The following is a 14,507-nucleotide window of genomic DNA, read 5'->3' on the forward strand; positions in this document are numbered from 1 at the left end:
GTGCTAGTAATATATATATATATTATATACCAAACCAAATGAAAAAATTCAAAACTTTCTGCAAAACTGCTAGAGTAGCTTAAATCATGTCTTCAATACCTCCAGGCGCCACTGAGGTTTGCATGCGTGCTCTGTGAGAGGTTATGTGGAATTATGGGACACAAATTGCTCATTCCTTCTTGCCTTTTTGTGGTTGCAAGAACCCCTGGTGACAAGCACTTCTTGTTCAGTATTAAATTCTTTGGGTTCTTTTTCTTAAAAATAAAAAAAATAAAGAACAGGAAGTGCAGAAGACATATAGATCACCATCCCTAGAAGGAGTTAAGACTTCCTAATCAAGTTCAAAATCAAAATTGAAAAGGGACAAATTGTAGCATGATGGTGAATCATTCTCCCCTTCCCCAACAACGGGATTCATGTAATACAAATACAAAAGTAAGCATAGTTGTCTTTGAAAAACCTGTTAATTAGCATTTCTTTCCAGCCAGAACCAATACAATCGGATCACCTAGACGTGAGAGTTTTCTATATACAAATAACATGTAACTTTCACCCTTTCTCGGCTTTTGTACTTTTATTTCATTTTTACAAACAACACACTATTTCAACATATCCATCGCTTTTCAAACACTGAATGAATCATTCCAACATTCATGTTTCTTTTGTGCAATTTTTTTTAAAAAACATTACCTGTACTCCTCTCAATGTGAGTGCTTCAAAAAAGTTTGTTTAAGCTTCTCATCAAATTAGGTTCACGTAAAAAAATATTCCCACAAGTTAATAGTGCTACAAGTAAAGATCCTATCAGTAAGGTAACACGTCTGAAGCGAGGTCGTCTATGTAAAAGAAATTGAACTCTGGAGTAGAAGTGTGCAACTTGTTTGGAATTTCCCTATCAACAGAAAAACAGAATACTGCTCTTGGAAACTACGAAAGAAATCAACAGAATAGTCCTGTGCTTTCAAAAAAAACAACAGTCACAATTTGGGACACTATTCATTTATCTTATTTTTCAGGAATTGCCAGGGTTAAACATAAAAAAGCAAAAGCACTAACCACATTCTGCTTAAAAACATATAGAACAATTTCCCTTATCTTCACGCTATCACAGTGCCTGTCCCCAAGTTGGACAGCACTGCTACCTGTGGCGATGGGGGCAGAAAAAGAAAGTGCAGGTCACATATTGCTGTTAACAGTTCAGTTCATAGTGGATGTGACACAAGAGGACTCAGTTTTCTTAAAGCAGATAAAAATCAGGGGCGGGATCCAATGAACTGTGAGCAAAAAAAGGAAGAGAGCCACTAGTTCACTTGTGCAAGCAATAGCAGAATTGTTCGTATGGGATGATAATAAGGTAGGTTCTATGGTCATTTGCATTCTTCTACTTGCATGAGAGCTGTAAAACAGCCCTTTCATGCACACAAAAAACATCTTCCACACGCAGAAGGGTACTTTTGGATTTCAACCCATGGACGGATGCCACAAAGCCAACAGTGTCAATCCAGGCAGGCAATTACTAGTGTGTTCTGTTACCTTTGCAGTTTGGGTCACATAACGGCTGCTTTGGTTGCCCATTTCATTATTTCCGAACTGCTTGTGGGTAAGCCCACACGGCTCGTGAGTAATAATTTCTCTGAGGTGTTCTGAAAAAAATAAATGATAACCACCCTGTTGCCATTAAAGGTGAAATGACGTGCTTATGAGAAGGTTAAAAGTCACAGGCACCCAAACACACCAAAGTTCGGTGGGTGGCAACATCTGAAATAACGCACCCCAAGTTACGATAGCTCCAATGCTGCAAAGTGAGAGGGAGAGAGGGCCTAGCCATGAATTTAAAAGCATCATTTTTGAATGGACTGGTCTAAGAATGTATTGTTCAGCGCAGATAGATTCAGGATCTCAAAAAAGATGACCCTACATATTCAAAGAATTTGGAGAACCACAACTACTCCCTTGTAGGATTGAGTCTGACGGTGTAAAGATTTGCAACACTGTGGCCTGGATGTATATGGCATCGTTTTTATTTTTTAAAAAATGTTTAGAAACCAATGTCTGGAAACAAGAATAAACATTATGCGATTGACTTCAAAATAGCACTCTCATTTCCTACTCAAACAATATCATTGTTGTGATCCCGCCCCACCCCCCAATTGCTTGGCAACATATCAAAGCAAAACAAGCCACTGTACATAGAGCAATTTTTCCCCACAACTGAAAGCTACAGTTCACACTAGACCTGCTGCTTTATGTTGCAATCTACATGATAAACCTGGGAAGTTAATCCACGACCATGCAGGAAATCCAAACGTCTCCTTGGAATTGAACATCCCTACTCCAGAGCAGAAAAAGTGCTCCTTCTGGTCACCTCAGTGTACCACACGCCAGCCCCATCCCTGAGTAAGAGGTGTGAAAGGTTTCAAAATGTTCCTTGATTTAGGGAAACGAGTAGTGATGTCACTTCCTGGCTCAAAACTGCCCTCCTCCCACCAATTCAAAAGTGACACCAGGATTAAAATAGAGGGATAAGACATGCATTTTTTTTTCTTCAGGAAAGGGCAACGGGGGTGGGGAAGGAAGATGCATGGGAGGGAATAAAAAACACAACACAGAATAGTCCAGGTATAACTTACAGGATACGAGGTAAGTGACATCGCACTCTGAAACCCTCATGATGTAGCCCAAACAAACTGAAATGACATCTAAGTTAAACACTACAAGGAACAGTCATTTTATACATAGATATAGATATATAGATATAGATATATTTATTTAGAAATTCCTATAAAGAGGTTCTGGTTTTTTCTTTTTCTTTGCCCTGACTAATTTTATTGGTGATTGTATGAGTTTTGCTGTAAACTAAAACAGGTCTGGTACAAAAACAAAGAGGAAAGACTGGTGTCAGTTAATATTGCCATGTAGACACTGTACAGAGAGGCCTCTTACAACGAAATCAACCTTAACATGTTCTCCGTGCCCGCCAATTGCTATTTAATCCGTGAGAAGGAAGTGGGAAGGGAGCGATTTTGTGAATGAGAGTTTATAGAAGCAGCCCAATGGGGTTAAAAGAATTTTTCACTTGAAATTAGGTGCCTTTTCCAAAACAAACTAAGGCACTTTAGAAGCCCAAGACTCAAATCCTATTCCAATTGGTGAGGAGGACAGAGGACTCAACAGAGCCCTCACTGCAGACATCAGCAGGACCAGAACTCACCTCGAGTCATTTTCAAAAATGCGGCACATAAAAACGTCACAGAACTGGCCCATAAATTATCAGTTCCTTACCACAACCAAGAAACGCAACTTGGGGTGTTCCAGCCGCCAAATGAGCTTTTTCCTTGGTCACGGAGAGTTAAGAAGCAAAGTGTGCAGCATGTGTTCTTCCTCCTCTGCACAGGGCTAAATTTTATCAACAATAAAGAAGATGGTTTAGTAATAGCTACGGGCATAAAAATACGACGTGGTGAGGCTGCAGAAGACTGCTGGCTCTCATCTAAGCAGTTTATAATTGCTTGTATTCACAGAATCTCTCCCACCCCAGGGCCATCCTCTCCACCTTTAAAGTCCTTCCAGGGAGGAATATTATCTATTTCCCACCCCCTTTATCTAGATTTCCCACCCTGCTTTGAATGTGGAGGCCAGGTAGAGTAGAATCAAGAGCTGTACAGAGCCCTTGCTCCATGTGTGCCAAACATATTTGCACCCAGAAAGGCTCTGTGCCTAACATGGAGGGAAGTGTAGGGCCCTAGATTTAAACACACACAAAAGGGGGGTGGGAAGGTCAAGCCATCACCGTGTGGGTGAATCTTAAATTGGCACATAAAATATTGCACATGCTAAAAAAAGAAAAAGCAAACAACAAAGGGGAACAATGTTTGGAAGGAAGCAACAACTGCAGGATTCTAAGTCTGCAATGCAAGCAGTGAACAAAATACATTCCTATTGCTCCAACCTTTAATTATTATTATTATTACTGTTGTTGTTGATTTATTTTTTTTACTTGTTAGTGTTAGTTTTATAGATACGGTCAGTTTCATGATCCCTGCTTCCTTTTATGTTTGATGCTCTCCGAGTACATGTGAAAATAGTGGTACTGAAGGGAACGAAATAGGGATTTTTTTTGCCCCCTGTCTCTCTAGTCCTCTTGCCGTCAGAGGTTGAAACGAAAAACAAAACAACAAACAAACAAAAAAAGAAGCCAAAATAAAACTCCAATAAACAATAAATTGAAAGTGCCCTGAGCAGAGTTTATGGAAGATTAAGCAAGTTCTCTGAGCAGAAATGTTGAAAAAAAATAATTACAGCACTAAATAAGCAGTGTGATTGTGAGGAGGAACCTGCCCAGCTATTTGGTAAATTACTGAGAGGTTACAATTCAATTCAATTCAAGACAGATTTCAAGCTATTTTAAAACTTAAACACATTTTTGGTGCACCCCAGAAAATGGTACAAAAATGATTAGTTCTGGTGTGAGCTAAGGTTCAAGTAACAAACAAAGAGACATAAGAATTGAAGGGAAGGGTAGAATGGTAGTTATTTTTTCTCCTTAAAACGTATTATATTTAAGCAAAAGATGAGGAATGAACAATGGAGGAATCTGTTCATTCTGGGTTCTGTTCTGCTATCTGTAATTTCGATTCTTGATCTGAAAGGGCCTCAGATTTGCAGAGGCCGAACGCAACCAGCAAAGCCACATTCACAGTCCAAGTATCGATCAAGGGAGATGAACTCCCGTTGGGCAAGTATCTCAACTAAATATTGGTTGAACTGAGACTGAGGTCACAGCTTACCCTTCACCTGAGTGCCAGGGGTGTTCGAATTGGCCTTTTCTGCTTCATTCATTCCCCGGACAAGGCCGCTTTGAGGATAGTGGCTATCCTAAGGCATGCGGAATGATAATGGAAAACAAATCAGGGGTAAGCAGCCTCTGTTTACCCAGGCAACATGCCCTGGCTTTGGATTGCATCCAAGAATAATTGCAAGTGGGGAAAGAAGAAAACTCATGTCCACCCGCCCGCCCCTGATAAGAAGGATTGCATCCTAAAGTAATTGCAAGTGGCGGAAGAAGAGGATTCATACCCACCCCTGAAAAGGAGAAAGCAACTGATGTTAATAACTTCTTATGCCATTTTCATACACAATGCTAAGCCCGTATTTGAGCTCTCATATAATATCTGTACCACATGAGAACAATGTTAACATGGATAGAACGTGCCAACATCAATTTTAGATTCACATTGTAGACCAACTCAAGGAGAGCCCAAATTAAGCCTTGTGTGTGAAAATGCCCATAATATCTCATCAGGAGGTCCTAATCTTAAAGCTTCAAAAATTAATGCAGTATTTTAATTAACTGGACTTAGCTGTGTCTTTATTAATGTGAATTATTCATAGGCGGGTGTCATCAGATCACTTGTCTGTGAGTAGTCACTAGGGCATTAATGTGGCTCTGTCAGGAACTGGTTTCAAGATGGAAGCCACAGAAATCAGCAGGAGTTAGGACCTCTTGATCCACTCTTAAATTTGTTTCAGATTTGTGGGAACAGTAACACTGCCAAGAATAAAAGAGCTTAACTGGGTAAACTTTCTACCCATTGTCCTGTTTTGTACCAAACTTTTGACATCTACATTGTACTACTAATGGAAAAGAAGTTCTTCAAAGTAACAAAGAGTAGTATTCACAATAATAAAATAACGAAGGATTAGAAGTAAAATGAAAAACCAAAACTTGCTTCTGTGTCAAAATCTCTCTTATGGAAACTGAGCAAATCTGAAGAGAAATTCTCAGACTTTGTCCTGGTTCAGGGTGACAGATATGGTAAGAAAATAAAAAGGTTGAAAGGAAACCTAACCCTATAAAAATGGCCTAGAGTTTAGGCAGGTTAGTAAGTAATTGCTACATTTGTTTAAGCTTCTTCAGTCCCTCTCCCTTTCCCAAAAAATTATTAGGTAAAAACTGCAGGAATACCACACAAATGATAAACTCAAGATGTGCAAATTGCAAGATTCTTTAAAGTCCATCTTTTTCAAAAACACTGGACAATAATGATTTTTTTTCTTCTCTTTCTTTTATACTCTCTCTTATTCTTTTATTATCTGTCAGCTCACATATGCCTTTAACTCTTTCACAAGCATTAAAGTTTTAAAAGTGCCTCCTATTAAGTAGTCCTCGTGGACAATGACTGTCACATACCAGTTCATAATTCACATTCATCCCTTTGAAACCACATGAAAAACTTTCAACATCTCGCTTGTGAAAAAAACAACAACCCTCTACATAGTTTGCATGTAGTTTAACAGTGTTGAAGAGATCGGTTTTCTTTTCTTTTCCTCTCTCTCTCTCATTGAAGAGATTAAAATGAGATACAGTACTTGCTGAGTGTTAAGCCAAGATGTTCGGCAACGAAAGTGTGAAACAGCATTTTAAGTGCTTAAAAGACATTCTATGTTCATCTTCGACATCCACTTCCTTGTGTCACACTGAAATTTGAAAAAAAAAGTGGCACTAGTTGTCCATAGTCAGGAACTAAAAACAGTACTAAAGTTAAAAGACAAGTATTTGCAACCTAAAATGCAAACAACTGTTATGTCCACTCTCCCAAAGGGGCAGTGCATATTTACCTTGTGGAAGCAAATGTCAGTGGCAAAACTCTCTCTCTGACCCTGTACAGAAGCAATGATGATGAGCCCATGCAGGGGTCCCCCAGAGATTGCTAGGCCTATGGCAACAATGTCCTACTTTGAAGAAATTCCCAGTGTTAGCAAAGCAAGGAGTGTTCGCTGCACCCTTGCAATGCAGCTGTACTAGCAAGTGGAGATGAAATGTCTGTATGGCAGCCTCTGAGAACGATAATAAAAAATAGTGCAGTCAGGCTCCCATTGTGGGGCAGAGGATGTAGTTGGGGGGTGGGGAGATGGGAAATACGTGGCAAACTTCAGAGGGGCAGGGAGGAATTTAAAAAGTGGTTTTACGGTACAAGCCTCAGAGTTTCTCTGATGTTTCTCTGATACTGCCTCTGGATTGGCCTCCCAACAGCTGCTGGCTGAGAGAAGGACCAAGCCACGCTGCCATGGGACTTCCGCCCTCCCCATGAATCAGACATTAGTGTTTGTCTCTGGTGCACTTCCCTCCCTTCCCATCCCCTCGCCAAAGACAGCCAAGGCTTATTCTGCTTGAAGTGTTGGAAAAACAGGAGTCATGGCAACAACATTTGCTTCCACAAAGGGTGGGGATGAAGCAGATACTGCCCCTTTCTGTAGCTCCCGATAAAAATAATCACCAATGAACACTTGAGGGGAGTATGCACCAGTCTCCTGCATAATACCAGCTGCAACTATAACAACAAGGTTATAACATAAACCTAAAATAAGATGATAACATGTAAATACTGGGTTATTTTGGCCTACAGTACAGTAATCTGGATAAAAATGACAAGGGGTAGCCTAATTTCCTTTTCCCTAAACAGACTTCACTTGCCTACATTGGATCGCCCTTCAATGCAAATCTTAACCTCCTGAGGAATAAAAGAAGGTTTGGGGAGAGTCAACGGTGGCTCCTCTTCGGACTTCTCTAATTTCCGTGTTTCGGGGGCAGACCACCTCCTCTTCCTCGTTGCCGTGGGCTTGCTGGGTTCTGATTTGGTGATCAAAGATGCTGCAGGCAATCCTATTTTGTCTGGAAACTTCAGTTCACCATTCTCAGATGACATCTTTGCACTTCCCTGATCAATCCCGTTTTCCTGCTCTGCATACCTATGTCTACTACCAGTTAGACTGTCATTCTTAGAGTGCTTCAGCAAGATGCTAGTTGAGTCCATGGACTGGCCCTTTTTGACGGAGCCGTTCTTCAGATTCTTGAGTGTAAGTGATATGCAGACGTCCCCAACAGAGAGTTTGGAACATGGCAAATCAAAGAGCTGGCTTGTTCTCTCAGGGCAGCAGGATGACCAACCTTGTCCAAATACAAAAAAAGGATATTCTACCAAGACTTCAACACTGACCTGCAGGGATGAAGGAAATGAGGGTGGGAGGGGGAAGGAGGAGAGAAAAAGAAAGGGAGAGAAAACACATTAATCTGAAAATGTTCACCTGAATACCACAGCTGAGTTTGACCAAAGCAGAAGCCTCTTTTAAAGAGAAGAGGGGTGGGGCGGGTTCAGAGAGAGTTGGGGGTTATTTCTATTACTGCAAAACAAGCTTTGCAGCCTAACCCAGCCTTGGCACTCCTCATACTAGACCGTAGCTCAAGTTGTGTTAAAGGTCCTAAAGAATTAATAGGTTTTCTTCTGACTGTGGCCCAGCAGTGGAAAAGTAAATCAGAACTACCCAGGAATCTACCATTTTAATGGTGGGTGGGATGTGGCCTTCTCAGAAAGACTTGCCTGGCCCACAAGATACTTCCAAAAGAGACAAGTCCAACATGGCGTAGCATCCATTTATTTCCCATGGAAGAGATTTCCCATTACCCACTACTCAAAAAGATCTTTGTAGAGGTTATCTAAATGATTTTCTAAAACTGAAATAAGGAAACTCTAACTATGGAAAATATGTAGTGCAATTACATGTTTTTGTTTTGTGAAGAAAAAAAAAATAAGCTTGAGGCCGGGTGGCGGGGAGAATGGCTGAAGTCACCTTTACATCAGTCTAGAAGGTAGTTGGGCATTTTTCTCCCAGCTGGCATAAAATATGGGCTCTATGCCTTTTGGTATGCAGAAGGGGACAGTGAAGAAGCTAGGGACCAAACTGCCAACTTTTGCTACTCCTCTTGGGGAGTTTTTAAAACACTTCATCTACCTCCCTTGCATTTTCTTCAGCAGAGCAGTATCCAGCCCAAGGTACTCCAGCACACCTCACTCCTCTGGGGTGAAAACAGGCCCCCCCAGTTGCGCAGCACACAGCTGCAGAAGCTGCAGACCTGCGGCTGCTTCCCATGCTAACCAACTGAACTGCATTCATTAAAAGCAATTTCATAAGCCGCTTCTGTTCCACAGGGATTAATCCCAAGAGAGATTCTCTGTAGGTTAATTAATACAAGCTGCGGCTAGGGGATAGTTCAGAAAGAAGCCTAATTCTTCGTCCTCTCCTGGGAAACACAAGCAGTTCCTCTCATCTATAAGTGATTGTGTGGCAATGAACACAATATAGATAGTCTTGGAACCTGAATAAAACCTCAGTCAATTCTGTAACTCAAATGTGATTTTGGGGTTCTATTTATTTCAGCAACCAGTAAGCTAATGCAATCCTGGTATACATTTAGGTGGCAATCCTATACCCACTTACCTGGGACTTGGGAGTAAACCGCTTTGAACTCACTAATGAGTTGACATTCATCTAAATTCTTTATTTATTATTTTTTATTAATGAGTCGACATTCAAATAACTGCACTGCTCGCTCTATTAAAACACACAGGTTTTTAATTTTACTTTAAAAAATGCCCATAAGAAAGTGAATCTGCTATTACAGAACTGGAGAACAGGGGGCAAGGATGGGGCATTGGGCAACATCCCCTTGCTCTAGAAATTCAGTTGCTTTTCCTATCCCTCTTCATTTTTCATCCCACCTTTTTGCCTGCCTAGGCCCTAACTTCTTATTCATAGAATCATAGAATCATAGAGTTGGAATAGACCACCAGGGCCATCGAGTCCAACCCCCTGCCAAGCAGGAAACACCATCAGAGCACTCCTGACATATGGTTGTCAAGCCTCTGCTTAAAGACCTCCAAAGAAGGAGACTCCACCACACTCCTTGGCAGCAAATTCCACTGTCGAACAGCTCTTACTGTCAGGAAGTTCTTCCTAATGTTCATATTCATAACAGCGTTCACCCAAAGTAGGTCAGGATACCATTTGTCTATGCCAGGGATAGCTAAGGTGGTTTTTGCTCTGGATGCTGTTAGGCTCCAACTCCCATTGGTCCTTGCCAGAATGGCCAAGACTCAGGAATTGTGGGACTTGAGATGCAGCAACATCTGAAAGGTACCACGTTGGTCAGTCCTGGTATATGCTGACTAAAAGACTCACTGCAGTCAAAATAAGCTCCCTTTCAAAAACTGAATATATATTAAAAACCCCAGACATGTAATATATGAAACGCAGCATACTTTTAAAAGGAGGCTATCAAATAAATGGCTCCTGGGGAAAGTTTAATCATCAATGAATGTGAAAGGAGATATTCTGTTGTAGATATGATCAACAACGCTGCTCTCCCTCCTATACAACATATCAATAATGTGGAACATATGTATGCTTTAAAAACCTTTAGAACCACAAGCTCACAAGGGGGCGGAGAAGGAGGAAGGAAGAGAAATTCATGGTTTACAGTGCTACCTTGGGTTACAGACGCTTCAGGTTACAGACTCCGCTAACCCAGAAATAGTACCTTGGGTTAAGAACTTTGCTTCAGGATGAGAACAGAAATCGCGCGGCAGGGGCAGCGGGAGGCCCCATTAGCTAAAGTGGTACCTCAGGTTAAGAACAGTTTCAGGTTAAGAACAGACCTCCAGAACGAATTAAGTTCTTAACCCGAGGTACCACTGTACCGAAGTCATATTTTGCTTCCTGTAAGGGGCTGTTTGACATCAAACTTCCAGGATGTAAGGAGCCTGGCATAAAACTGGCCAGTGAGGAGGGGAAAGACATTAATGGGCCATGATAAAGACTCCCAGGGAGAAATGGGGACGTAACACAGGCACAGCATCTGAGTACTATTGCCCTGTAGGCATATGAGACTTGCTTAACATCTATAAGACAGCAGCCATAGTTCCTGGTGGTACTCACTGGTATGCAGTACCGGCACTTTTTCCTCCAAATCCTGGCTTCTAAACTGAGAGTGTGAGGAGGGAACACCTTTTCTCTAAATTGCAGCTGGCAGGGGGAAGGCTAAGGCAAGACACACCTAGAAGGCCACCTTAAGGAGCTCCTGGGCTGCAGCAGCATTTGAAATGGGCTTCCTGGCTCACATCCTTAGCCATTATGCAACAAAAATGCTGTCTCTCTTAAACTGATAAGGTTGTGCCAGACTATGCACTCAGCAGACATTTCAAATTCAAACACAAGACAAAATAGTGATCTACCAAGTCGAGATTTCAACTAGTTAATCAAACAGTCAAACAAAAACAAAACAAACCACATCCACCAGGAGACTAGCTGCTACTCCAGAAAACATGACTGATACAGAAGGGACCCAAAGCCCTAGAATCTACAGGAAACGTAAATTAAACCCACATTTTAATCGTATCTCTCTACACGACTTGCTCTAAATTCTGGAAGCGCCCCTTGTGAGAAACACAGCTGGTGGAGTATTTTAAGTAAGATGATGTCAGCTAGATTTTGATAGGCTCCTGCATAAGGTGACACTTAAATGGAGGTCATCATCCTTTCTACCAGACGATGGCACTCTCCACTCCTGAAAGGAAAGCTTTCCTGCCGTGCCACTTTTACTGATGGTATTTGTGAGCATGAAGAAAATACACCGGCATCTGCCTCCCCACCTCTGCTGCTGCTGCAGAGGTGACAGCATCAGGATGCTAGTACAGCAACATTAAAAGACATGGAGGGGATGGGCTAGGCTGAAACTTATCGTATGGTTTTCACAGATACGGCTGAATTTTTGGTTGTACATTTCTCTGTAAGTGAAAACACAACTTTCCATTGAATGGTACAGCTTACTATAGGTCCAGGAGAAGAATTTCAGACGGCGGCATCCTCATGAGTGAACAGGGCAAGTTCTGCAGCTGCTAAAGGGAGAAGAACTTATCTCTTGGGAAAATGTTGACAATCCTAATTTAGAGGTCCATTGTTACATCCACACACATTAAGGAACCTTGAAACTTTTAGTCACTCGGCAACCACTTCTACTTTGCAACATATGCCATTGCTCTTCCTCAGTTATTAAGCCACTGGAATGCCATTTTGAAAATCTCTTCCACACTACCACGTGCTAGCCCTTCTGTGCTCCTAAGAGACTTAGACATTGTGAGAAAGGATATCCAGTCAACTGAATAGCCCTTCCTTTCCCCAGCCCATTTATTACCTGTGCTCGGTGCTCTCCAACTGCAAACTGTATCATGGCAATGCCTGGAGTATGGCTGTCATCAACCCTTTCCACGGTGCTGGAGTCTATTTTCAGGTCACTGCTAATTTCTGCACTCTGTATAAAGTCTTCTGTTTTCAAATCTTCTACCTTCTTCAGCTCTCCGTTGGCCAACTGAATGATAGACCCTTTCATGAAGTAAGGAGGCAGTGTAGAAGGAGCAGCTGCTGAAGAAGGTACAGGCTGGATCAGGGGGAGGTGGATCTGGGCCTGCACGACGGCTGCCTGGTAAGCTGGTTGACTTGCTAGCGACTCGGCGTTGAAATTCTCGCTTTTTGGAATGGCGGTTGTGACAAACGTGTGAGGCACTGCTGCCAACTGGGGAGATGAAGTGGCGATAGCAGGAGGAACCCCTGTTGAGTCGAGATCTGCATTGCCTACCGGTATTAGGAGGGGCTGAGTGCCTGGGATCACCAGGTGCTGTGGCAGATTTCCAGGATAGCCAAAGGCTTGCTGTTGACTGCTTAGGTAGCCAATTACCGGTGGCTGAGTCCCAGTGTAGAAGGCCGCAGCAGGCAACCCAACGGGGAGGTGCTCTGAGGCGCTGTGGGTGGTCTGAATGACTGTGTGAGGGGACAAAGTGGCAACTGCTTTCACCCCTTCGTGGCCCATAGTCTGTTGCGGAGATAAAGCATAGGATCGGTGGGCTGTTTTTCCTAAGTGCAAGCTTCCCTTTTCGTTGAGGGCCAAGGGAGGTGTTTCTCTATTGGTGGCTTGTTGGACCTCCATGTCTGCAGTAGGTGTGTTGCTATTGGGAACAACCATAACAGAGGACCGGACACCGGTGGAATCGCGTGCAATATAATCAGCAGGACCCGAATGGACCACCACGTGCCTGGCCTCATAATGATGAGGAGATGGTTTATTGCCTGATTTGACGAGACTCACTTCTGAGGATGGCGAGATGCCATAACGCCTGCTCTTCTCTATTTCCCCGTTCAGTATTTCTTTTGCTTGCATAGCCTGCAGCCTGCCGCTCTCGGACATCTTGGAGGACTCCCGAGTGACAAAATGGCCACCAGAATCTGCATATTGCACCACCACCTGGGAGGAGGGGCCAAGGGCAAACGCATGAGGAATCACTGCCTGGTGTGGATGCAAATGGACTGGGATGGCTGGAGGAGAGACGTTCCTAACTGAGCCTTGTGGAGAGCTGGAAATGTGGACGTACTGGTTTTGCTGGGTCGGTGGAGGGGACCCCGCTGTGATCAACCCAGGCGCCCGAACGAGATGCGGCTCAACTTTGTGCCCTTGCTGGTTTAGGCTGCTCATGCTGGCCAGCAAAGTGGAATAAGCCTCCAGCTGAGAACGCTGGGATGGAGTGGTGGCAACAGCAGTGGCAGAGGCCGCCGTGCTGGTTGCAGAATTGGCTGTCGGGGAAATCAGTGGGGAGGGGATGAATCCGGCGTATGGTCCGCTATATGGGGGCCCTACAAACTGGAAAGTGTGCTGCAGGTGTGCGTACTGCACTGGGGAGACGGGTGTCCCTGCCTGAGAAAGTGCAGGCGGGTAAACTGTGGTGGTGGTGGCTGGAACAGACCTAGGAGCGCTAGGTGGGGAATAATCTACTCCTGCAGACAGCGATTTGTGTAAACCTATTCCATGTTGTGAACCAGCTTCCGCCGAGGTCCCTCCAGGCCTGCCTCTCCCACCCAGGCCGCTCTGGCTGCTGACTGTGCTGGAGAGCCATGTTAAGTTGTCCGCTCGGTGGTTTTCACTGGCCAGAACTAACGGCTTCACCTCGGAAGGCAGGCTGGTGGCAGGGATCTCTCGCTTCTTGGGCGGCAGGCTTTCATTGCTCCTCTCCTGGTTGGATTTCATTTTTCACCGGCCCCTGCCCTCCGCTTCTGTGGCTTCACTGCCTGGCTGGCTCCGATTTCAGTCTGCTAAGTGGAAAGTCACATTTGATTTCTGAAGGGGATCCAGAGACTTCATGAGGAATCATCTCCCTGTGAGCACACTCCGCCAACAAGCTGCTCTGGAGGGAGAGGGAGAGGAAGAGAGAAAAAGAAAGGGAGAATGGTAAATCAAAACATTAGCAGTAAGGGAAAAATAAAAGAAAATGAATATTAAAATCAGGAGCAGTGCATTTGTTCAGAATTTCAACTAGTAGGTCTACAGCCATGCCGTAAAAAAAAAAAACAAAAAAAAAAAAAACAAGAGGATGCTGTATGCTGCAATTAAGACACTAGGTTAATCAAAATTTATTTCCCCCCTCAACACATACCTGGAGGCAGAATTTTCAAGGGTGAATCCCTTAGGATGCTATCCCAGGCACATTTACAGTAAACATAATATACTATCAGGTTATTGTCCTCTTCCTCATAAGAGCATAAGGCTATCAATGGCTACTAATATTGGTGTTGATGTATTAACTACACCAGTGTTTCCCAAACTTGGGTCTCCAGCTGTTTTTGGA

At 43.2% G+C, this 14,507-nt stretch overlaps 1 protein-coding gene across 25 annotated transcripts in view; it reads right to left on the reverse strand.

Annotated features, from left to right (window-relative positions):
* Nucleotides 1–4,223: 4,223 nt before the first annotated feature.
* Nucleotides 4,224–14,507, reverse strand: part of ATXN1 (ataxin 1) — a 195,751-nt gene continuing 185,467 nt past the window's right edge. For 24 of the 25 annotated variants that reach the window (XM_077933263.1, XM_077933254.1, XM_028737660.2 and 21 more), the window contains 2 exons: nucleotides 12,029–14,066; nucleotides 4,224–7,997 (listed from right to left, as the gene is read on the reverse strand). In XM_077933263.1, the coding sequence (XP_077789389.1) occupies nucleotides 7,467–7,997; nucleotides 12,029–13,909 (2,412 nt within the window). In that variant the 5' untranslated portion in view covers nucleotides 13,910–14,066 and the 3' untranslated portion in view covers nucleotides 4,224–7,466. The remainder of the gene's footprint in view (nucleotides 7,998–12,028; nucleotides 14,067–14,507) is intronic. The other variant, XM_028737668.2, reaches the window with a different exon arrangement.

The sequence above is a fragment of the Podarcis muralis genome, chromosome 8, assembly GCF_964188315.1.
Source record: "Podarcis muralis chromosome 8, rPodMur119.hap1.1, whole genome shotgun sequence".
Classification (NCBI taxonomy): domain Eukaryota; kingdom Metazoa; phylum Chordata; class Lepidosauria; order Squamata; family Lacertidae; genus Podarcis; species Podarcis muralis.